General features: G+C 42.8%; 1 protein-coding gene across 9 annotated transcripts; it reads right to left on the bottom strand.

Annotated features, from left to right (window-relative positions):
• Positions 1-1,412: 1,412 nt before the first annotated feature.
• PCNX4 (pecanex homolog 4 (Drosophila)) lies at positions 1,413-18,197 on the bottom strand. 9 transcript variants are annotated; one of them, XM_017807615.1, is made up of 12 exons: positions 18,007-18,197; positions 14,808-14,860; positions 13,437-14,163; positions 11,614-11,793; positions 11,011-11,525; positions 10,098-10,198; positions 9,827-9,949; positions 9,223-9,586; positions 5,937-6,040; positions 4,449-5,485; positions 3,730-3,916; positions 1,413-3,378 (listed from the first exon to the last, which is right to left on the bottom strand). In XM_017807615.1, exons 3-12 carry the CDS (start codon positions 14,123-14,125, stop codon positions 3,127-3,129), a joined length of 3,552 nt encoding a protein of 1,183 aa, XP_017663104.1. In that variant the 5' UTR covers positions 14,126-14,163; positions 14,808-14,860; positions 18,007-18,197; the 3' UTR covers positions 1,413-3,126. The 9 variants fall into 9 exon arrangements, with proteins under 9 accessions (XP_017663104.1, XP_017663099.1, XP_017663100.1 ...); XM_017807610.1 differs by lacking the exon at positions 18,007-18,197 and adding an exon at positions 17,390-17,537; XM_017807611.1 differs by lacking the exon at positions 18,007-18,197 and adding an exon at positions 16,766-17,359.
• Positions 18,198-25,292: the final 7,095 nt, after the last annotated feature.

Below are 25,292 nucleotides of genomic sequence, written 5' to 3'. Positions count from 1 at the left end.
AGTGCTTAGCCCTGTGCTAAACCTGGCACTTGTTAAAACTACAGAGCAGCAGGAGAGAGGAGCGGGGAATGTTCCTGCAGCAGGACAGCCTCTGGCAATTACAGTGTGAAATAGAAGCTGGATTCTAGTTCCTGTACGGAGCAGAGGCCAATCTCAGCAGCACTGGTGGTGCATTGGGCAGCGGCAGCAGCCATGAGGAAGCAAGAACTGCACTTTTAAAATGTTTATCATGGCACTGACACCTAATTCAGCCCTTGGCTAAGGTACCACTCCTCTGCATTGGTTAACTCACCTGCACTTATTCCCTTGGTGACCTTGCTGTTGACAAACTCCTCAGTAATCTCTGGATGTACCTCTGGCCACACACTATCCAGGTAAGAAAAATCCTTACTTCACTGAGTGATAATAAAAGACTAACAACCCATTTGTAAATTATGGGAAGTTTCCAACCAGAGCAAATCATGTTTATGCCATGACAAAGATGGAAAGTACTGTCTGGGAAGAAAAACCCCAACCAAAACCCCTAATCAACTGGCAAATGTCATGAGTGGAAGGTTTATTCCACTTGACAACACACCAGCTCCCACCTCCCTCCCACCTTCTCTTCCCCCTCAAAAAAGGGGATGAGAAGCCTCTACTAAGGATGTAAAACTGATGTCATTTAAATAAAGGTTCTCCAAAGCCACGATGAAGGTGTCTTACACTTACCTTTGTGTGCTGAACATCACAGCCTGTAAAGCAAGGAGGTGTTGTAGGAGTTGAGTACAGCTGGTGCACACACGTGGTTACAAAGCAGAGCAGCTCTCAGGGGTCACAGGGGGAAGTGGTGGGGTGGCCTGTGCCAAGCCCAGGCCTGCATCCTGAGTGCAGTACAGTGGTAACCCCAACAGGAGCCTGTGCACGCAGACAGGGCCAGGCTGGAAGGTGCCCTCATTCCTGAATTTCTGGTAAATCAAAGAAATGCTCCAAACCAAACAGGACATGGTTCAAGAGCAGGCAAACAAACCAACATGCTGAACAGGGGCAGTCAGCTGCACAGAACAAGAGGCTGTAACTTTTGTTTCTGCCAAAAAAGAATATAAAAGAGTGTAACAGGAAAGGGCACTGGGAACTGGGATCACACTGCAGCAAAAAATGTGGGATGTGCCGATGGCTCCGTGCAGCAGAGAGTGAGGGGCATGGGACACGCTGCCTGTGATAGCAGGGGACAGCATGTTGCAGGGCATTACAGCCCAGCCCCACATTCCTGTGCACAAACAGGAATTCTGCCCATCACTAATTGTGCTCCTCCATCTGGTACCAATCAGGATCTCTGCTGGAACTCCGGGGCCAGTTACCAGCAACACTCCTCAAGAAGGGTGGGTACCATATGGAGAGAACCCGAGGAAACCAAGGGAAAAGCATCACAGCTCTCATTTTTCTTCTCAACTACTTTATTCAGTTTACAAAAGACAAAGAATGAGGGCAGAAATCACAGCTATCTCTGAATAAAAGACTGCTGCTGCAAAAAAAAAAGGTCATTAAATTTTCTGTGACCGTATGGAAGACAAGTATTAAGAGGTTTACAATGAGGCAGGGAGGGTTAATTGGATTCAGGAAATAACTCCCAACTTTCCAATTGCTGCAATAGCAGAGAACTGGAGTGAACTACTTGAGGGGTTCGTGACACTCCTGGTATTGGAAGTTTTAAATCAGAGTAAACATTTGCCAGGGTAGTTCCTTCTGAGGGAGCTGAAATAGGTTCTCTCTACAAGCCCCTTCCAGATCTCTTCCATGACTCTGAATTTCCAGATGCTGCTCAGGGCCGAGCATGGCACCAAACAGGTGTCTCCTGACTGCTTTGGAATTCCACTACACCACGTGCATAGTTTTTAAAAATCATTTATAGTGACTGACCAGAAGAAACAGCCAGCACCCAAGTACACTGCTTTGTGACAATGAGGAGTAAAAGTAATAAACATGCTCCAAATCAGACTAGGCTGGGTGTTCTAAACCAGTTCTACTTCAGTTAAGGAGCAGGTCTGATTTAAATTCATTCTATAGGTTAAGGAAATATAATTACCTGCTCCCTGCTCAGCATTTGCCAGCAGTACCTACATTGTAACTGCTGACCTACAGAGAAAGCACATTTATGTACTAAGGGGTGGTAGTGAACAGGATCAATGAGCCACTGGAGACTGGACCCAGACCTGCTTTCGAGGAGACTAATATTGCAAACCAGCTGCCAAAGTCTGTTCCAACCTGTGGTAAGGTTAAAAAAAATAAATTACTTCTGGCGTAGACAGTTGGATTTCCACCTCCCCCCCTCCATCATCAAGCTCTCACTGTATTTGTGGAAGACTGGTTAGTGAGGTGGATATAGGTTGCAAATAACATAATATATATAATATATATCATACATATGGATACTGGAAGGAGATGAAATTATTCCATTTGTACTCTCCTAATTACACACATTTACTTCTTTCATCAGTAGGTCACACAGGTTATCAGTGTGTCAGAGCACACACTGTTTTATATAAATTCTCTTTACCAAAACAAATACTTTTGTAAAAATTGTCCCTTGGAACTCACTTTTGTTAAAGCATGGCTGAGAACTTAAAACAACTATGGAATATCAGTTAAAGTCATATAACAAATGCTAGAACTGAACTCAGTCCAATAAAAAATGGCCAGAATAAAAAACCCCTCATATAAATAGTCCTATGTACACTTTGGTTGCCAACTCTGGGGTAGACAGTACTACAGGGAGCTGTAACCTGACTGGCAGTGCAAGTCACCTGTCCAAGAAAAAAAAAAAAAGTAAAAATGCACCAAAAATAGTTAATGATCAGAATCGTGCTGCTCCCCTCTAAACTGGAGAAGAGAATTTCAGCATCTGGCTCGTCAGCCACACAGGCAATGGTGTCTCACATTCCAGCAACAGGAAAACAATTCCAAGCTTCCTGCCTGCTGAAGGTTCTGGCCAGCACCATCTCTGTGCCAAGGACATGCGCCGGCCTGGCACCGCCACCGAGAGAAAGACCTGATCTGTAGTGCACAAATGGAGCACGAGCATTTGATTCCCAACATGCAGGTGAAAAATACAAAATAACAACAGTCATAATAAAAAAAGAGAAGGACATTCTAGAGCAGAGGGAGCTGCAGGAGCTCTGAGGAGTACACGGGGTAGCCCAGGGGCGGGTCGGCAGCCTGCACCGTCAGGTTGCGCAGCAGCACCGGGTGTGCCTGGATGCTGTACCGCTCCTCGTCGTCGTTGGTGGCATAGAGCAGCTCCCAGGACAGGTTGGCCCACTGACCTCGGACAGCCTCAGCATTCAGCTTTCCCACTTGGACCAGCAATTCCTGAAGGGTGAGGACTCGCCCTGTGTAAATTCCCTGTGAGAACAAACAGATCACGGTGGCCAGCGCGTTCTCCGAGACGAGACACGAGCAGTTTGGTTACAAGGCTCAATGACACCTTGGGGCTACATGCCATGAATATCATCCCTTTAAACACAGTAAAGTACATAAACCAGTCTCCTGGTTTTGACTCTCCCATCTAGGGAGATAATCAGGAAATGCTGCTGTACCTGTGGTGCGATTTTCAACAACAGTAGCGTCAGTTCCTCTCTAGTACAAACATAAACTTTGCACAGCATCAGGGAACACAATTACAAAGGGAAAAGAAAGAACAGTGGAAAGGAAAACCAAATTTAGACCTTGCTCACTAGTAATTCTTCTTCTTACCATGCTTGGGTCATGCCCCAGTGAGAAAAGGTATGGCTTTTCCTGCAGAACTGCCTGCTGCCACTCCAGGTCTGACACCAGCCCAATGTACCAATCGCTGTCATATTCCTCCAGATAATTCACCAGCTCTTCAAAGTTCTCCACCGGACCCAGGCTGGCTTTGTCCACCATAAGTTTAAAAGTGTATCTGAAAGGTGCAGAACACCACATGGTCACTTGTGCAGCAAAGACAGGAGGGAGAAAGACTCTTCAGGCCACAGAAGGTGGAAAAAGGCTCCACCAAACCCTGTCAGTTACTGCTTGTCAGCTGAGCCACGGCCAGTCGGTCTGGCTGTGCTTTTAGCCCACCCAGATCTAAAACATATCAGCTTAAGCTTCTCTCATTCCCCTCCAACACCGTTCCTGCTGCCTGATAATGGAAAATGCCAAAATCCAAATCCATCGGAATTCTCTTAGATATGGGGACAATGAAAATGGGTTGTTTTTTCCCCGCTTAACACAGCAGATTGGAGACAGCTGCTGTGGGGAAGGGAGGAAAGAAGAAAACTCCATACCACAGGCTTCACTGCCAGGGGTCACAGGCAATGGTTATGTAGGAAGAAGCTACAAATACATTTAAATGACACCGCTTAAACATAACTTCAATGAAGTGGTATTCACTTCCAAAGCACAGGACTCTCTAATTTTTTCATATATATGAGGGAATGTTTTTCTTTTACCTGAATGCCTTTAATGCCAGCTGGAATAGCTCTGGTTTGCCTGTTAGCCAGTCCAAACCCACAGACCAGGGAATGCCCCCAGTGTAGGCCCTGAACACGTGGCTCGGGGCAGGCACAGCGTTATCCAGGCCAAACAGACCAAAGCAACACGACAGCACTCCCTGGATGTACAAGTCCTTCAAAGCTTTATCTTCCATGAGGTCTGCAAGTAAATTGGAAGGTTTTTCTTTCAGATGGAAAAAGTCCAGCTGACTCAGAACGAAGTGGTACCATTCCTCTGGAAACCTCTGCCTCATCTCACTGACTTTGGAAGGCGGTACCGGTGCTGTTCTCCATTCCTCAGGGATGCTCAACAGCTCTGAGTAAGAGCAACTGAATTCAACCCGAGACAACACTTCTGGCTGTTTCCCTTTGTCTACAGCAGGCAGCCCAAGCACCACAGCCCTGTACAATTTATCTTCTGGTGACATTTCTTCTGTGAAGTCTTGGCTCTGTGTTTCCACAGACCCTGGAATGGACAGGTGCACTTTTGGTGTCAGTCCCAACTGCCCAGGTTCTTTTCTGTCTTTTGTTCTGCCACTGGGTTCAAAATCAAAAATGTCACTATCATCAGTCCAGTCCTCCACTGTATCCACACTAAAGCTGTCGTCTTCCCTTGGAGCCCTGGATCTTCCTACTGCACCACTGTGCTGTTTTTCTGGAAATGATCCTTGTTTGTTCTTGTTGGCACTGCCTGGGCTTTCCCACATCTTTGATTTTTTATAACAATACTGGACAAGCATCCACACGAGCACTTTAATGAAATCATCTTTCAGGTGCTTTAAATTCTCATGAGAGTCAATGATTCCAGATAACACGTTCCTGGCATCGGAGTACAGCCGCACAGGTACCACAGTACAAGGAGTCAGGATGTGTCCAAAATGGGGGTTGGGAGAGAGAATCTTCGTGCGCTCCTGATGTTCAAAAGCCATTTCAAAAATTTCGTCAACTCTGTGAGCTTCAGCAGCATGACAGGACGTTTCCTGCAGTTCTAGCCCCTAAAGCACACATGAAAACAACTTCCTCTTAGTCTGCACCAGGACATGTCTTTATATGCTAGCAAGTTGTTTGCTTCCAACAACATTTTTTCTGAATTAAAATATAAGTGCCATTGTCAATACTTTCCACCACTGAACCTATAAATCTAACTGGAGAGAACAGCTAGATGAGCAGATGCAATAACAGAGCACTCACTGCAATACTAGACACAGATCAATGTCTTAAATGAATCTTTGCCCCATCCAGATCTTATCAGCCATTCTATTGAAGATACTGTGTCACAAGCTGGATGATAAATTCCACATGTGCTACACATGACTGGCTAGTATAACCCTCATCTTAAAAAATTAACTATAGCATCAGGTAAATCAGTTACACTGATGAAATGCTACACAGCAGAATGTTTTCATGATTTCCAAACAAGAATATCTCAGTGCTCAGCAGAGTTACCTTAATGTTAACACCACAGTACGTGAAGCCTTTTTCCAGCACCAATATCCACATCAGCCTGTCCTGAAAGCGGCACAAGTAATGTGATCCAGGTAGAGAGAGACCTAGACAAGGGAAAAAAAACAACAAAAACTATGTATTACTTTGGTATCATAGTGATGAAAACCTTTTCTCCCTGCCAATGGAAGGATTCAACTGCAAACACAAAATATTTCTGCATCAACATCACAACCAGTTAAAACTGGCTAACTAGGACCTTAGAATCCTAAAGAAACCAGCTGCAAAGCTGGATCTTGAAACTGCAGTGTTAACTTTGAGAAAAGCTGTGGAAAACTGGGAAACCCTCACACAACTGCAGGCTACAATATTAATACTGCACTAGGGTTAAGCAACCCCACCCTTAATTCCCTTTGTAGAGATGATTTTCATGATTAAAGATCATCTTTGGCTGCGTTTCCAACCACTCAGTTCCCACTGATGTTCTCTGGAGACCTAAAATTCTTATGACTGAATGCATTAAAGAATCATGATATAGCACAGGAGTACCCCAATGGCCCAATCTGCTGTGGAGTAAGAAGTTTATTTGTTATGGGAGAAATAAATACATAACTAATCAGGATTTGTTACCTACAGCACCAGTTCCTAAACTGATTGTCTGTGTTCCAGCTTTATTAGGAAATCACAGAATCACAGAATGGTTTGGGTTGGAAGAGACCTTAAAGATCATCCAGTTCTAACCCCCTGCCATGGGCAGGGACACCTCCCACCAGACCAGGTTGCTCCAAGCCCCAGCCAACCTGACCTTGAACACTTCCAGGGATGGGGCAACCAGAGGTCCTCTGGGCAACCTGTGCCAGGGCCTCACCACCCTCACAGGTGAAAATTTCTTCCTACTATCCTGAAGTATCTTCTATATTTCTTCCTAAAATATCCCCTACAATGTGAAATCCAGAGTGTAAATGATTCTGCCAAGTGTCAGCTCACCAGTGACACAACACCACACCCATTTTACCGACACATAAATAGAGACACGGCAAGAGCACCTGCTCATCCTTAAATATTTGTGAATCAACATCAGGCACACTGAGCACGAACAGCAGATACAGAGGAAATCATCTGCAGTCATTCTGAAACACCTTTGTGTGTCTGTGCGTAAATAAATCTGATCCCACTGTATTAAGCTTGACATTGCCAAAAATACAGCCACACAAAATAAACTGGAATTTGAAAATGGGGTTCTGAACGACACCAAAGCAGTTAGTACTCAAAAATCCCACTGCAAAAATTAATGACACTTGTGTCCAAAAAAGCCACACAAAAGGTACCTTTTCTCTTTTCTACCTATTTCAATAAAAAGTGCAAGGCCAAACTTTCTAAGAACTGGTTGTTATACTGTATTTGAATTATAGCCTAATGTCAACTTCCCCAAAACAATGGTTCTATCCTTAAGCATGACTTTGCTGCCAGTTTATGACCTGCTTCTGCTGTCACTCATGTCCAGTGACCACTCACTTGCACAGAGAATTTCAGTTTTAGAACGCTGTAAGATGAAATGAGTGAAACCAACCATTAAGCTGTGGTTAAAATTTAAGTAACCTTTTCTATCCCACTGAGCTAATGAAGTGCATTTTCTTGCTAACATTTTGCAAAGATTTTAATTCCTTTCTTGCTAGCTGTTAAAGCTACTAAAACTCCTTTACACAGAGAAAAAGTACGGGTTTAAATTAGTGACACACAAAGTGGTACTGCTTCATTTTGAACTCATCTGAGAACACCACATTTTTTCTTGCTTGAAGACGTTCATTCACAGATTTTCCCATTAAAGAAGAGACTTTTTCTCCCCCCTCAGGACTAGTCTTTTAAATTATTTATTCTGAGGCAGACATGCCATCACAGTCATTATGGCAAAGGGGAAAAAAACCCCTATAAAAATATGTATAGACATAACACAGAAGAGAGATATAAATATATATATATTATATAAATATATCTATTGTATATATAAAACACAGATGGGCTGATGCTGTAGGCAAACTGAAGTATCTCTCTCTAGAGGAAAAACACTTCCTAGTTTAATACCTCCCTCTAATCAGTACTAACAGTGCAGCAAATGTAAAAGTAAAGCACTTGGTTATATTCTTCAAAAAGGCATGATTAAGGCTAACTTCCACTGCCTTCAAATATTAGTCCATTTTGTCTAATCATAAGCCATTTCCTAAGAGGCTTATGTAAATACTTGCCTCTTGTCTAAGGGCAGCAATCTTCTGATTATTTAGGTTACACAAAGGCTGTTCCTCGAGACAACGAGCTTGCAATTTTAACAGTTATCCTGTCTCCAGCTGGGAAAAAGACCAGGCATTTCTTCACCTCTGTTTCTGTAATTCTGTGAAATCCCCCTCACGATGCCTTTCACAGGCTGTAAACCCACAAGTGCTGTTACAATCCTGCCCCGACTGCCTGCACAAGATATGACATTAAGTCTTACCAACTGGTTCTGCTCTCAACCGAATACTGCTAGTTGTGCTACATCATGTATTTTATAAACATCCAGTCCATATTCACCATAACCCAGTAACAGAACCAAATCAGCAAAGCCAGCTTCTGGATCCTGAGCAATGGGATTGCTGCAGAGAAGGACACAGCCACAGAGAGCAGTGTGACACACATCCTTCTCTGTGCTGTCTGGCAAGAGAACTCAATTTATTGCCTCCAGTTAGGTGGGATGAACGCATTCCATCCTTTTTGTTCAGTATAAAAACATTAGGACTGAGACTGTTTCATCACCATTTAATTTCTCCTTAAAGGGAACAAACCACAGGGGTTTTTTTTATGGGAATGTAACAAGTAGAGGTCATAGAACCATTAGGGTTGGAAGAGACCTCCAAGATCATCAGAGGCCAACCTTTGGCTGAACACCACTATGTCCACTAAAACCAGGGCAACAAGTGCCACATCTACTCGTTTTCTGAACGCCCCCAGGGATGGTGACTCCACCACTTGCCCGGGCAGCCTGTTCCAATGCTTGACAATCTTTACAGTGAACAAATTTTTCCTAATATCCAACTTAAACCTCCCCTGGTGCAACCTGAGGCCGTTTCTCTTCGTCCTATCGCTGGCTGACTGTACGAGAAGGATCAAAGTACCCACTTTTTCCTCAACTGAACAATCTCTGAGCATCAGATTTAACCCACGCCGTGAAACGCGGTTTAAACCACGGTTCTCCCATTCTCCAGCAAAATCACCTTTCCTAAGGTATTTAGCTTCATCAGTGTTGCTGTGCACCTACCCAGGCTCCCAGTGGCCAGTGCAGACTGCAGGGCCACAGCCAGGCTGGGCACCAGCTGCTGGTAGTACACGGTGTCGGGGCACACACAGGCCGTGGCACCCACAGGTCCCGGCCAGCTCCGGACAGGCCTGGGAAACCCGACCAGGAAGACGGGCAGCGTGAAGAGCGGCAGCAACGGGGAGGAAAGGAGGGCGGAGATGGCGATGAGGGTCAGCAGGATGGGGAAGAAAACCACGTTGAGGGTGATCAAGGTGGCGGTGGATTTCCGGCGCTGTTTCTTCTCTGTCCACGATGTCAAGAGAATGGCCAAGGCAAAGTGCAGCTTGGACACAAACTGGAGCAGGCGATCCCGGAGGAGACCAACCTGTGGGGTACAGACAACAAGCATGTCATTTGTAGCCCGTGTCACATTCAGCACCGCCAGAGCTGCCTTGGCTACAATGATTTTATGAAAATTAAGCATGGCTATCATTGACTGGTGTTACTATTTATCTTAGTACACAGTTTTTGGCTTCTGGGCTCTGTAATTCTCTAATAGGAGAAAGCAAGGAAATAAGGACTTTAAGTGACAACTACCTGCTTAAATTTACATTATGACAATTACCAGCAAGAGTCTGATTCCTGTATCAAGGCTTCTGTTCCACCAGAGGTCTGGATTAAACACCAACATTTGTGCTATTGACACAATCACAATGTCCAGTAAGGCATTTTCTGTATTCTGCCAGACCTAAAACAGAGATATGTTAGACACACATTTAAAAATGTATCTATTTATCTCTGCTTTCATGACCTGGAACGTTTCTTCCAAGCCACCTTAATACTTAAATCACGCAGAAGAGCATTTCTTAGGCTAACAGATTTAAAATTCAAATTACCATCCTAAATATTCTCGTGAATCCAATGCAAACAGACACAGAATGAAGGTTTTGTAGCGAACGGTCTAGTGACAGGAACGCTATCATAGCAAACGGAGACACTGGAATTGAAATAAAACAATCATTGATTTCCTTTCAAAAACATAATAAAAGTCTACAGAGGTAAGCAGTCTTATTGCAGAATGGAAATCTTAATAAAAAAACTCTTCCCTTCCTTATCAAACTCCTCTTTGTGTTACACTCCCAGGATATCGAACAGCTTGTTTGCACTAATGGCCCAGGACAGCAAACATTTACATCAGTGCTCAGTTGTTACTTGCTATCACTTTTTTTCTGGCCTTTATTTGTTTCTCCAAGAGAATGGGAATACTCAAATAAGTAAAAATAAACATGGAATAGCAGTCATCAATCCACTTTCCCAAATTAATGCTTCTTTATGAAATAGTTTAAATCAAATTTTTATTCCCTCAAAGCAGATGCATTTCTCCCTGACCTACCAGAAAGGAGGTTCCCTTTCCTAGCAAGTTGTAAGAACCAAATATTTAGTCATTTGAAAACTCTTAGATCACTTTGTTGTGAGAACCTTTTAAAAAATCTGCAAGTGCCATTTTTTTCAAAAGTGAGTACTTAAGCCATAACTAAAATCCTTTAAAAGGCCTTGCTTTCTGAGCTGGGCTTTTAAAAAGCTGAACTTTTTAGGTTCACCCCTAAAAAAAATAAATAAAACCACTTTCAAATATTCTGGACCAGTAACTTTGACCTCAATGCACAATTTACCAAGACATCAACAAGTATTTCAAGCTATTTGGTTTTTTAGCTCATTTATAGAATCTTGCACATACAGCAGTTCTAGTGTTGTTTCAATCTCCCTACAAGCATCATCTAACAAACAACAGACAGTGTGTATTCCTACCTAGTGTTAGTAAAATCCTCCTGACAACACCAACTTTCATTAGCCTTCTTTGCTTCTCCATGAACACAGTCACAGTCCTGACATCCTTTGGGTAAAAGGGGTTTCGGAAGACTCCAAACAAGTACACTCTCTGAATCTCTCTAAGAATCCACATAATTATAAGTAATAGGATCAGAATGTAACTTGCTATGGCCTGAGGACTGGCCTGGGAGAATGATGAAGAGCCTGCAAATCGGTGCAGCAGACTCGCTTCCGTGAGGGCAAATGTCAACACAGTCAAATAGAAAATAAATTCCCTCCACCCAAATTGCATCCTAAGACCTCTGTGCATATTTTTAGGTTTGCTGGAGGCTAAGTGGCTGATCATGGTGTGATTGAAGGCAAAACCAATCTCGCTTAGGTTAAGACTCAGTATGAACCCAAATCCAGTCATGAAGAGGATCACACCGAGAGTGCTGGGAATGAAATACGATGCTATTGCTGTTCCAGCAGAAATGAGAAACATTACTAATAACCTGTGAAGGAGAAAATAAAAAAGATTTGCTTGAAAAGAAAAAGGTTATGAACAATACTGATATATTTTACAATCATATAAACATTTACTTTGTGTTACTTGACATAGGTGAACCTCCTAGTCCAAACTCCAACAGTTGTTCCATTCCCCACAGAAAAAGTGCGTCAAGCGGGGGCAGAATTCCCATTGCCCACAAGAATGGCAGGAAAAGAAATAGGATGTGCAAAATCTGGTTTGTCTGTTCTAGAATGGGTGCGTTGACAGCAAACCTGGATAAAAGAAGAAATGGATTTGACTTCTGTGAAGGGAAGGGTAACTTATGTGTGGGAAGGCTTTTCGTTTAAATACACAGCAAATCCCAAAGTAAAACCATTACGTATTCAACCTACAAAACCTCAATTACGATGCTTTAAAAGGAAAAATAAGGACATACATTTATGCTTGGGGCAGTAACACATTAATTAGAACATCAGAACACAGCCCAATTTTCCATTTAAGAGATTTGAAGTCTTTGGATTACGCAGATGAATGCAGTGATGTAATTATCCCAGTTGTTTGGATACTGCTGTGATAATACACTGAAGAAATACTTACACAAAAAGAAAGGTCCACAGGCTCCAAAACCTCAATAGTTTAACAAAAAAAATGCAAAGTGTTTTTTCAGAATCACAAAAGCAAAACTTTATGCCAGTCCAAGACCCAAGAGGTAAGTCTTAACACTGGAAGAACTGGCGTGTTGCCTGTACACCTAAACTCTCTTTAGGAATATAAAATATTATTTTCTATATAAAAGTGTCAAAATCATCCTGTAAAAATACAAAGATCAGTGTCAGAAATCTGCATAAATTCTGTGTCATATGTAGTTCACCAGCTAGCTAATTCAGTTAAAGGTGGACTGCCAAGATATTTGGTTTCTCTCTACTTTTTAATAAATAAGCAAGTAAGCCTCAAAGGAATTTTATCAGGAATTTAGACAATGTCTGAATCTTCTCCTCAGGAAATTAAAAGAAGAATTTGGAGTATAATTCTCCTAACTTAACCGAAGTGGAAATGAGGGTAAATCTTTAACACAGACATCTCCAAGTGCAAAACTAGTAAAATCAAACATGCTTTTTTTTTTTTTAATGCATCTGAAGTACCCCAACCATAAAATATGTACATGTGACAAAGTGATATAAATATCACTCGACAGGGAGAATGAATGCATAAGGTAAATCTAAAAGCATCTTGCTTTAAGAGATTCTGCAAATACTTGTTAAGAAAAAGCCATCTGAAAAACAGAAATATAGAAGTCTCCTATTTGTAGCTCTTTTGTATTACAAGAGCATTTAAAAATTCAAGTTCAAAATCCATACAACCAAGATATAGCAATGCTCGCATTTGCTTATCCATTCATTAAAACCAAATTTAGAGTCCTTTTTTTTTTTTTTTTTTGCCTGTTGTTTAAAACACTCTGCAATTGTTTTGCAGAGATTAAATGAGAATATATTCCGGGATGAAATCTGGACATAAATGCAGTATTCCTGAAGTCTGCAGTGTTTAGATCTACAATTCCAGGTGAGGAACATGTGTTTTCAAAACACATTTTTTAAAAGGATAGTGATGGAAATGCTCTGGTACAAAAATACTAAAAATTACATGGTAGAAGACAATTTTACCTGTATCATATGTACAAACTGCTTTAACTGTTCTTCCTAATTTACATGGAATGCTATAAAAATTTAGGAACCTTTTATACACAGCACAGAGCCTCAATTTTCACCATACACATATCTGGTTTCTTTCTTCGAAGTTCCTACAGTTGATTAAAATCCCAAAATAAATTTTCCTCAGAAGAATAATTTCATCTCTCTCATCAAAAATACACAGAACAACCACTACTTAAATTAGCTAAATGCATTATTAGGTTTACCTGTGTGCAAGATCCACTGCAATAAAGACAAAAATGTAGAAAGGTCTCATCAGAGCAGTGATTTCATAAGTATCCAGTGCTTGGAAAGTGGCTGTTTCAGTAGCTGTGTTTATGATTAATGAATACTCTCCTATACATATGGTCACCCATCCAAATACAAAGATCACAACAGTTCCTCCAATGTTGCTATATAACAAGGTTATTCTGTTTGGCAGCAAATACCAAGTTCCCAGCCCACACAATACCCCTGCCAGAAGGGAATGAAATACAGTGTTGATTATATACTTCTTGCCAGGAATAATAAATTTTACTGTCTCTGAACCTACACAGCTGGAAAATTCAAACTCATCTTCATCTGTCAGGGTATTCTGAATTTGCATTCTCTCTACTGTCACTGTTTTCTGCTTTGCATGTAGATTTGTCATCTGGAGAGCAAGTGCAGTGACAAACATCAGTCCTCCTGACAATGCTGCAGTGCAATAGTCCTTCATGACTCCCAGCTGGTACAAGAGTGTTCCTACTCCTCCCCAAACCCATGGTGTCAGAAAGAGAATGATCTGGTTCACATATATGTAGGGAGGGGCACAATAGCCTAATTTGAGCCGGGGACCTCCCAGCACAGTCTGAGGAAAGCGCTTCAAGAAGAACTCCTGTTTGTAATCGTTGAGCAGAGGTACATCTGGCCCCATCCTTGTGACTCAGGAATGCTGGCTGAGGGCCATCTTTCCTGTGAGAGAACAGAAAGGAAAATACGGAAACATTACTGATTCTGCAGCTCAGAATCCAGGGGATTCTCGTGTCTAATTTTTATTTACTGAGTTACAGTGGAATTCCGACACGTCAGGGTTAGAATCTGCCAGAATGCAACTACTAAGCAAACACCTATTTTAAAACGTGAACATATTCTTTAATCTGAAGCTTTAGGCACTGAATAAAACAAATAACCTGTTCTTGGGAGATGATAAAACCAGCTCATTTCCACACCAGAACAACCTTCCTAAAAGTGACACTTTTCCCCACCTGGTCTAATTCCAATCGCATCTTGCCACAGAGCTCTAATTCCAAATAATCCTGTTAAGGATCTCCTTATACAAACAGAAGGGTCAGGGATTTCAGTGAGTAGCCACATAAGTGCAAGGCTACAGGCACACAGAGGTCCCTGTAAAAATCAAAGCCTTATGCAACAAACTCAATGTAGGAAAATATTAGTAGAAGCATTAAAAATTACTTTCCACATCAGCATTGTTAGTGTCCTCCCTACACAGCCCAGTTGCAGAACAGGATCTCACTGTACTCAGCAGTACAATGAACTAAAGAGTTCGCTTTCTGCTTCCTAAAACACATAAAATAAAAAAAAAATAAATACAGTACTTGTGGTTTGTAGCAGAGTCAGCATATATTCTTCTGTATGTCAGTGGAGAAAGCTGGAAAAAAGGAAACAAAAGATAACCTGTAAACACTTACAATGACCCATCAAACTGGAATCGGGTACAAATACTCATTTAGAGGGGATCAGGCAGTGTAGAAATAATGAATGCAAGGTGGTACCAATGATATTAAAATATAATTCTGTGCTACTAGTCATGAAAGCAAGAGTCTATGAATGACAGGTAGAAATACTCAAGCTAAGAAATAGGGTGAAAAAGCCAGCACAGAAACGCAGTGCCAAAGCACTTCATTAATAATAATTCTAAAAAAGAGATGTTGGTGTGCATTAGGAGATGTGCAAGTTCTGAAATTCTGACTTTCTTCTGCTGGACCTGTACAGTCTGAGAAACCCCTATTGCCATCATTGCATTAAAAATTAAACACCCTGCTGCCATGGAGTTGCCAAACTGCTGTGATCCCTTCTTTCTAAAATACCAAATGCTTCTGGGCTCTTCTAAGAACAATTTACCCCTTTTATTTGTAGGTAGATGCTGGTCATCACAGAATGAAGTCAGAAACACCACAACTGAGAGATTAAAGGTCATTCACGGGCATTATCACGACTGGAAATTTGCATTCAGGGTCCACTAATTCAATACACTCCACCATGAAAAGCAGGACCCCACGGGCTCTGTAACTACTCTCCATGTAGGACGTGGAATTTATTTTTTTTAAATATAAAATATTTAAAACACAGGGATTTTTTGGTCACAGTATTTCAAGCCACTGAAAGTTTCTTAAAGTAAGGAGAAGGCAGCAAGTCCTAATGGAAAAGACACATGTTGACAATGGAGAGGGGAATTCATCCCAGTCAGCTCAGGAATTTGAAAATGTAACAGTGACACACCCAACCAAAAACAAATTTCAAATGTAATTTAAAAAAAAAAAAATCACAATTCAGCCAATCTTCTTTAGAAAAATAAGCATTGTTTAGAGGGTGCATGGGTATGAGACTAAGCTGCTGTAAAGTTACAGGCAACTGAAGTTTTATAGGCACATAAATGACAGAACCTGAGTTTTAAAACAAACCTGGAACCAATAGGTGCATAGTTTTCCTTGAAAAACAGTTTTCAGGCAGCTGTGTTTTTCTGTTCCAAGAAGGGCTATTTTTGTTTTGATTTCTGGTCTGCGCTTGTGTTTGTCAGTTTATATTGCTAACTAAATGTTAACAAAACATTCCTCTTACAGTTTCTGGGTAAACAATAGGCATCTTTGTGTGAGACACAAAAATCTACACACATAAACAATATAGTTCTGCTTGGCTCCACTCCAAAACGAGCCATGGAAAGAGGTGAATTTATTTATAAATGAAAATCCTGAGACTGAAGCTCACAAACTACGGAAACTCTATCCACAACCATCCTCCTGGCTTCCAGATAGTCAGGTAGCACATGAGGACTTCAAAGAGGGACTCATGTGTCTCTTTATTCCAGTGCAAAGCCCTAGCAACAAGACTCCATAGATCAGTGAGTGTTTACAGGACCTGGCTTCAATATACATTCCTGACATACAGGCCTGGTCCCACTTTGACAACTTGCCTGGTTACCCAAACAATTCACACAACAGCCTGTCATCACCAGCGGGGATCCATGCGACTTGGATACTGCCACAACAAGGATGGCAAAAGGGCTTCAACACCATACAGTCACTTAACCAGTTCTCCCCTGCAATATCCTCTCTTTGTTCCTATTACAGAAGGAAAAAAAGCAAATCTTGCCTCAAATTTAGGTAGAAATTCACAGGAGGGCACGAATTTTGGTCTAAATGAACATCATCCTTCATGTACGCTGGTGGTGGGCCAGTTCAATTTGGTTTGGGTTTATTTCCAGCAGATTACAGAATATGTGTACAGCTGACTGCCACCTAAGCAGTTGAAACACATAAGTCTTAAAAATACTTACCCCGGTGGTCTTCCAGGTGTTTTCACATGAGGGTAAGTGAGGACTACAAACCCCCTGCTAGCACAGGAGGGTGGACGGTGGTGGAAGATAAAGAAGAGTTTGTGGCATCCCCAGTCCAGGCAAACCCAGACGCACCTTGTGCCCACCTGTGTGCCCGGACACCTGCACCCCCGGTCAGAGATCCCACTGGTTAGACATCCCTGGTTAACGATTCCACAGGCCAACTTTCCAGCCAGGAGCCAGCCAGAGCAGGCTGGGGCCCTCTGCTCAGCAGCGCTGATGCCACCCCCCACTGAGGCTGGGGACGCAGCATTTTGGGACAACATTCCCCATCCAGCTTTGGGATGAGCATCTCAGGACCACGTTTGGGAAAGGTCACAGGCCACCTCCTCCCGAAGCACCTCTGCCCCTGACCAGGCGGGCTCCCACCGGAGCCGCCACTCTTCCCACCAACCCACCTCGGTCTCACCTCATCTGCGGATGGCACATAAATTAAAAGACCCAACCAAGCGACCGCAAAAAACACCTCTGTGATCTCAGCTCCGGAGAGGATGGGTCGCCGGGCAGCACGGCAGGGGGGGGGGCAAACCCGCGACAAAGAGCCTCAGCGAGGCGAGCACCTACCTGTGGCCGGGGCTCGGAGCGGGGCAGGGGGAGCAGGGACCGGGCCGAGCCGGCGGCGGGAGGAGGAGGATGAGGAGGAGGATGGCGGAGCGCGGCCGTGCTCTCCCCGCCCCTGCTCCCTCCCCTCAGCTGCCGCCGCCATTTTGCCCGCCTGAGGCACCCGGCGCGGACCCGCTGCCTGCGGGAAATGGCTCCGGTTCGCGGGGCCGTCGGGGCTGCCCCGGGCGGCTCCTCGGCGGGGTCGGCACGGGGGCGGTGAGGGGCGATCGCCTTCCTGCCCCCTCACAGCGGGCTGTGCCCCGAGCCCGCGTCCCGCGGCGGCATCACAGAATTAATTAGGTTGGAAAAGACCACTGAGATCATGCAGTCCAACCTGTGACCCAACACCACCGTGCCAGCCAGACCATGGCACTGAGTGCCACATCCAGTCTTTCCTTAAACACCTCCAGGGACCGCGGCTCCGCCACCTCCCTTGAACGGCAGCCCGTTCAAGTGTCCGATCGCTCTTTTTGTGAAGAAATTTCTCCTAATGTCCAACCTAAACCTCCCCTAGCTCAGCTTAAGACGATGTCCTCTGGTCCTGTCACTGTTCCCTGGGAGCAGAGCCCGACCCGCACCTGGCTACAACCTCCTGTCAGGGAGCTGCAGAGAGCGACGAGGTCGCCCCCGAGCCTCCTTTTCTCCAGGCTGAGCCCCCCCGGCTCGCTCAGCCGCTCCTCACAGAACCTGCCCTCCAGCCCCCTCCAGGTGGGGCGTTCGCAGCTCGGCTTCCACACACAACCATCGTCCTTGTGCTGTAAAATCCGGTGAGAGGCGTCTCTGTAGCTGTGCCGGAGCAGCAGCTCCCGGAGTGGAGAGAAGGGCGAGGGAACCCCCTCAGTGAATAATTTGTCACCCAGGCAGCTTGGGTTTCCTCAAGTGTCTTTCCGACCCGCTGAAAGTTGGTGTGGAAGTGTTGGAGCCTTTACTTTTCATCGCCTTTTTGATCCTATTCATAATCTTCCCACATTAACAAAAGTGCAAACCCGACCACATTAGTTTTTTCTTTAATTATTGCAACATTTAACATTAAGATCCAATATGCAACATTCTAATATGATACTAAAACATTAATCACAAATACTCAATCCACAGCATTCTGACATAATACCAAAATACTTAACAGTTCCCTTAATCTTGGCTATTAATGACCTTCCTTTATGTCTAACTAGTTCAAGATAAGGACACTGGTTTTAGCCTCAGGTAGAACAAAATGCATTCTCAGTTTTCTTCTAGGTTAATTAAAACGTGAGCACTCTCTGGGAAATTGAAATATAAATCCCAATACTGCAATGCTGCTTACTACTTCAAATTGTGCCTATTAAACATTGGGAATATTTAATGGAGTCATCATGCTTAATATAATTTACATCCAATAATACTAAAATGTATAACTCGCTGTACTCATTAGAACACCAGGGCATTAATGTCTACCTTAATACCTGTTAAAAATCATCATATAAATTGTTATAAAGGTTATATCCATTTTAATGTGAATCCCTAATTTAATACACAGGCATGTGCTTGGCATTTTAGATAGACAAAGGATTCACTGCAATCAGGTCTTATCAGAAGCATCATAACCTTTTTGTAGGTCTGTATATCTTTGTTCTTCAGAGATAATAAAAAGGCAGTTAGATTGCGATGTTCAGTGTAAGACCTTGGAAACACCACGAAAGGAAAATGCTCATTTATCTCTACTGAATTTCTTTTAAATGAAGTTCAGTGATACCAATGACTCCTTTCAGAAGACAAATAAAGGTATCTAAAAAAAATACAAGTTTTTTTCAGTATTTTTGATCTAATATTTATTCACCCTGTCTTTCAAATGTATCTGTTGCTATCCAATTAAAATTATTTGTACATCTCACAGGTATTCCAAGCATTAAATAGCATCTCTGTGCGATTCCCTAAAGGCTGGTAGCAGGTATTTACTTTTTAGTTGGCAAGTTTCGTCCTGTCCCAGTTTCCCAATTCAGTTACAGTTTTGTAAAGATGATGATTCCTTTCTGGAATATGTAAAGCCTAAATAACAGTTGCAGCAGGGGGAGGCAGACACTGTATTTGTTTCTTTGCCAGTTCTGTCACTTGTGCTTCAGAACTCAGAGAAAGCTTCTTCAAAACTCTGAGAAATCATTTTCTGTGATTTCGCTCTTGCTCAAAAGAATAAATCGGAATTTCAGTCAGTGCAAACTCCAAGATATTTACTGGAGAATGGAGCATAGTAATTTATTTCTCTTAAGACTTCTAAGAATTTTCTTGGTCATTGAAAATAAGATAAAACCTGCTAAAACAGAGTAAACTCTTTTAGGTGAATTTTGCCAAACTCCAGCTGTCCTTTGCTGGTTATGACGCAATTATTTCCGGATTTGGGACTTTGTTTTTGGCTTGCTTATTTTTAGTTTGTGAAAAAACTATTAGTCCTGACTCCCCAAATAATAATAATAATATGCACATTTCCATATTTTTAATGTTTACTTTGTTGAGAGTGATGAGTGCAGGTGTAAATATTTTTCTTGCTGACCTCTCTTCTCTTTAAAGGTAAACAGAAAAAGTGATTCCTGTTTGGGATGCATCTTTGTGTGCAGCTATAGGGGTAAGAGAAACAGATGCTTTCTTGCTTTTATTGATTATTAAGGAAGAGAGAGCTTGTAGGAAATTATTTTTTAAAGATAATTAGTGCTAGGTAAAAAAGAAGTTTACTTTCAAATTAGATCATGGAATTGTTTATTCTCTTTCTCCTGATGCCCAAAGTTAATTATTGTTATACTGCAATCTGTAGGCTGGCATTCCCAAACAGGAGATGTCAGAGTGAAGTCTGACTCAATGTTTTACTCAGTCTTTTTGTCCTGCATCCTACAGGGATGTATCTGTCTGTGTAGCTGTGGAAAGCTGCATGTGCTGGATGTATGTTATCCATGACTACTTTCCTGTGGCTCCCTTGGAAGTAATGCCTTTTGACACACGGCCTTAGGCTGGCAGAAAAACATGCAAAGGAGCTCGCTTCTTTCTGGGTGACTTTATCCCTTTAAAATAAACTTTATGGAAAGGTACTCCTTTCCTACACGTGGAAGATACCTGTGTTTTCCCAAAGGCAAAGGCTTTTGATGACTTTCAAGAGTGACCACTAAGAGTTCAAGGGGAACATCCATGTAATGAGTTTCGTCAACTGAAGTGTCAGCTCCCATTCAGCTGCCCTCCCTGTTTGGCAGCTAAGCATATGCTTCAAGTCATTTCAGACTTGCTATCTAGCTGTTTTTTACAATATTAAAATATGAATGTGTTTCTTATAAATTTAATTTTGTGTGTAACGTGGTTTGGATTTTATGAGAACTGTATTCTTCCCAGGGAAGGATAAAGCAGTCTGAGTTTGCAGATTTCCTTTCAGTTTGTGTAGGATATTCTTAAAATCAGGATCTGGGAGTGGAATTCTTTTTGTTTAACACGGCAAGGTTTTCCTTTTTTTCCCTTCTTTGCATCTAGTGCCGAAAACATCTCGATTCTGGAAGCAATCTAGTTAAATATTTTATGTTTTGGGAAAGACTCGCTTCCCGTGGAAGTCTCTTTCAATTGCTGTGTTTTGAGAATCTGTCACTGATCTGAGGAGAAAGGGACAGAGAGAGAATTACAAATTGCAGATTTGTGGTACCACTGGAATCGTAAGTGACAGCCCAGGATTGACTTTGGGATATTCTGCATCTTTAGTTTGACAGGGTGCAACAGTCCTGTGGCCATGCAGCCTTCACAGTTGTCATTTACACCACAGTCCGTGGCCACACGGATGTTGTGGTTATAAACGGAGACAGATCGTGTGTGAGACACTCCGCCCCAGCGACACACAACCCTTTACTGCTGGAGCTCCAGGACAGTTTGTAGCTTCCATTGCAGTAGGAATGTTCGTATCACCTACGAGGCAGCGTGTCCTGTGTCCTTGAGCACTTCACCCAATTAAAAATGGTCATACGCACACGTGCTACTTGTTAAAGGCCAGGTTTGGGTCACCACCGTAAGGCATCCAACTTCGCAACAACTTAAAAATATTCTTGACCAAGAAAATTCAGAGATCTCAGTAAGACATTTGGGCTTTGTGCAGTGTTGGGAATGGAGTGAAGGAGGTTTCTCTGGAGGGAGCTGGGTGCCCACTGAGTGCAGAGCTGCCATGTGGGTCACTAGGGAACATCTCTGCAGGAGCAGGTCTGAGCTGCTGTCTTAGTGCAGCTGTTTTGTGATGGTGCATGAAGTGCCTTGATCCACTCAGAGCAGGGATGCCCCTGGTAGGGCTGGTACCTGCTTAACAAATACTAAAAAGCAGTGGTGTGGTGCCAGGAACTGCTTTGTGTGAGGGGGGCTGGTGTCTGCCCACCCCAAGAGGAAGGAGGCCAAGGACCTTCTTGGCTCACTGTGCTGTTCCTGAAAGATGTCCTAACCATGAAGCTGCAGACAAGACTATGGAAGAGCCATTATCTCCTATTCTAGTCAATCAAACCAGAGAAGGAGTCTGATTCCATCAACCAAGGACAAGCATTTCCCTTGTGTGCCTGACTTAAAGTATTAATTAGTCCTTACCTGTTGCTTCTAATTATGTTTTCAAGAAAGCAGGGCAGCAAGGGAAGATCTCAGTGTGAGGATTCTCAGGTGAAATTCCCACAATATCAAGGAGTTCAGCCCTGATGCCTTGGTATACACCAGGATCATCTCTTGTCCCTACAGCATTACAGACTCTTAGGATCCATGTGGAGAAAGGATTCACTGCCAACCATCCCAATACTTCCCAGGAGAAGAACTGGCCCTTCACAGTTCTCTCAGGTGGCGGTATTGTACAGCATGCTTAGACAGGAGAGCAACATTTTGGGTGAACTGGTTGCTCTTGAGAAGAGCTCAGCCTCTGATTAAGGCTATCCAGGTCTGTCCTAAGTAGTAGAACAATATATAGAGAGACAAGTGGTAAAGTCCTGTGCCGTGCTGGTGCTTAGCACACTGCAATACTGTTAATTAAGCTTCGTTAGTTTGATGTCCAGTTTTTCTGACATGGGGTTTTGATCTAATCTTGCAGAATTCTAAAACTCTGCCTTTTTTCTTTTTATGTGCAAGTACATCTAGAAAAGATTTTCATAATTTCTTTGTGTCCAGCTTCTCTAATAAGGTTGGACAGATTCTCACAGTTTCTGTTGCTAATATGATTCCTGGCAAATAGAGCAGAAGGTTCAGGAGAACAAAAGAAGTGATCTAATTTTAGTAATGGTGCAGACTGAGTCTGTCATTTTTCTCTCTCTTTTATCCTCCTACCCTTTCTGAATGTCAGAACCTCTTTCAGCACTGCCTCTTTTCAGTTTGAATTGAATTCTTGTTCCTCGTCAAGGACTGGGCATGATGAGTTTTAAGATACTCCTCTGAACAGACACTGAATATTTGAGAGGTTGATCAGTGAAATCCTGACTTGTCACAGGTAATTTGCTGAGAACAAACCACTTCCAGTGAAGCTTTTTGCAGATTAGAAACCCTTATATCTGAAATTTCACTTAACATGTATGTCGTATTTCTATTCTCCACTTCAAAACTTAAATTGAAGTTTGAGTCTATTACAACGTAAAGACAATAAAGGAATTTAATTTCTGTGCAAGTGGGTCTGCTCAGTTTGTGAGGTGCTCAGACCTCAATCCACTGAAGGTCTTTAAGCCTGTGGGTAATTCAAGTGTGAGAATTTCTATAGAGAAGCCTTAACAAAAAACATATTCTTTCAAAGGCAATGGAAATGCTAACATGTTTTAAATTAAATATATGCTTACAAACTTTGCTAGGTTTGCATCTCGGTGGATTGTTCTAGTGAACAACAATTATAGTTGTGTTAGTCAACCTTTATTCTTGTGCTTCTGTTTTGGATGTGAGAAATAAACAGGCTGTGTTTGCAATTTGGGGGATGGCAATTATAGACATCTGATGTGCAGAACTGGACAAGAAAGCAAAGACTAAAGAATAACATGGTTTGAAGTGAAAATTGCTTGAGCAGTAAGAAAATGCAGAGGACGTGCTTTGTTGGATGTTTATCGTGTGCCCTACAAAAACACCACCGTGGTTAGAAATAAATTATAGTTCAACATTCAGAGACATAGTATATTACAAAATGAAAAATAAAACCAACCTTAAAATTTATTTTGTTCCTGAACAAGTCCACTTAACTAACCATGGCAAACATGATTAAAAATGTGCAATCATTTTTCAAAACAAATAATTCCTTAGTATCTATCTCCAGTTTGTTTTGTTTCATGTCATCATTATAGAAGGGGGCAGACAAGCATTGCAATTGAATCTATGGAACCTACAGCCATATGATGATTGATGTAACAGAGCACACTATTAGACCTAAAATTGGACTTTGGAATACACTCCACGTACTTTAGAATAGTATTTTCATCTGTCTTTGCAGATGAAATAATTAGGTAGACCTCCTCCCCTAACTTACATGATGGATTTAAAAGCTAGGCTCAACGATTTTGAGATGTGAAGAGTTTTGCTTCTCAGCTCTGTGTCTTTAGGAATTATATTTAGATTGCTTTTTCTGAAATCATTAGGCCTGAAAAAAAATAGAAGCTTAAATGTATTCCAGGAACTGCAGCTTTAAAAAGCCCTCTGCCAAACAAGTAAAGCTGGCAACAGAATCTCCCTTATTGTGACCAAACAGCTCATCATTTAACCAGGAAATGGAAGGGAGGGACTGTTCTTTCTCCGTTCCTGTTTTCCATCCATGAAGAGGTTTGGATGGTTCCACCCTGGTGGGAATGGCTGCACCACAGTGTGGATGTCCCCAGGACGCTGTCCCCCACGCCCATGGCACCGCGTGGTGCTAACAAGGGCCAACTCTTCATCCTCTCCCTCTCCTGCCACAGCAAATATACATGTGACTGCCAGCCCACACCTTCTAGAACTGTTCAGTCTTGCTTATCCCTCTTGCTGCTCTGGTGCCTGGCCATTGCTCCCACTCCCCCTACAGTCACCGAATAGCACGATATTTCTGCTGAAATGAACGGTCATGAAATGCTTCTCGTCCAGGGGCTGGGTGGAAGACTAGAAATGAACAGGAGGGTCTGGGGGCTGCTGGCAGTTTTCCCCAGAGTACAAGAAGGCCAGCTCTGCCAGGTGTCTCTGTTGGGTGCTCTGGAACCATCTCCGTAGTTCTTTCCCGTGTCTGGCACTTGTTTGCCACGGGGTGATTTTCTGGCTGGGCTGAGGCATCTGTACCCCTTTTGGCGCAGGAGAACTGGTGGCACGGGCTCAATCCCCATTTCAGCCTCTCCCATTGCTATCCCATACAGCTCTTATCAGGGAGCTGATACAATGTCAACGTTCAGGAGACACATCAAGAAATCTGGCGTACAGCCCACGGCTACAGCTCGGATTCTGCAACAATAATGTTTATGTTGGCAGGCCATGGAACAGAAACTTGCGTTCTCTCCAGCTGACTGGTGTGATTCTAGCAATTAATTCAGCTTTTCCAGGCGCAGAAGTTTGTTTGTACAGCTTGTGGCTCTTCCTATTTCAAAACACATCAATAACTTGGGAAAAAAAAACTGGCTAGGCAGTCACAGAATCACAGAAGTGTTGAGGCTGGAAGGGACCTTTGAAGGTTGTCTAGTCCAAGTACTGCTCAGAGCAGAGCCAACTACAGCAAGTTTCTCAGGGCTGTGTCCAGTCAGATTTTGAGTATCATCAAGGAGGAAGACTCCACAATCTCTCTGGGCAACCTTTTCCAGTGTTTGACTTCCCTCTCAGGATAAACTTCTCATATTTAAGTGGAGTTTCCTCTATTGCAATGCGTGTCCATTGCATTTCCATTGTCCTCTCACTGGGCACCACAGAGGAGAGTTTG

Source organism: Lepidothrix coronata, unplaced genomic scaffold (genome assembly GCF_001604755.1).
Source record: "Lepidothrix coronata isolate B3197 unplaced genomic scaffold, Lepidothrix_coronata-1.0 Scaffold19, whole genome shotgun sequence".
Classification (NCBI taxonomy): Eukaryota; Metazoa; Chordata; class Aves; order Passeriformes; family Pipridae; genus Lepidothrix; species Lepidothrix coronata.
The sequence above is the reverse complement of the archived record's forward strand: the minus strand, read 5'-3'. Positions and strand labels throughout refer to the sequence as shown.

Excerpts from the sequence above, each read along its gene's own strand:
- PCNX4 (XM_017807615.1), bottom strand. The coding sequence starts at position 14,125 with ATGGGGCCAGATGTACCTCTGCTCAACGATTACAAACAGGAGTTCTTC. Across the intron at positions 5,486-5,936 it reads ACTGTGGTGTTAACATTAAG|GGGCTAGAACTGCAGGAAAC; the intron begins GTAACTCTGCTG and ends TGTGTGCTTTAG. Across the intron at positions 3,379-3,729 it reads TGGGGCATGACCCAAGCATG|GGAATTTACACAGGGCGAGT; the intron begins GTAAGAAGAAGA and ends TTGTTCTCACAG.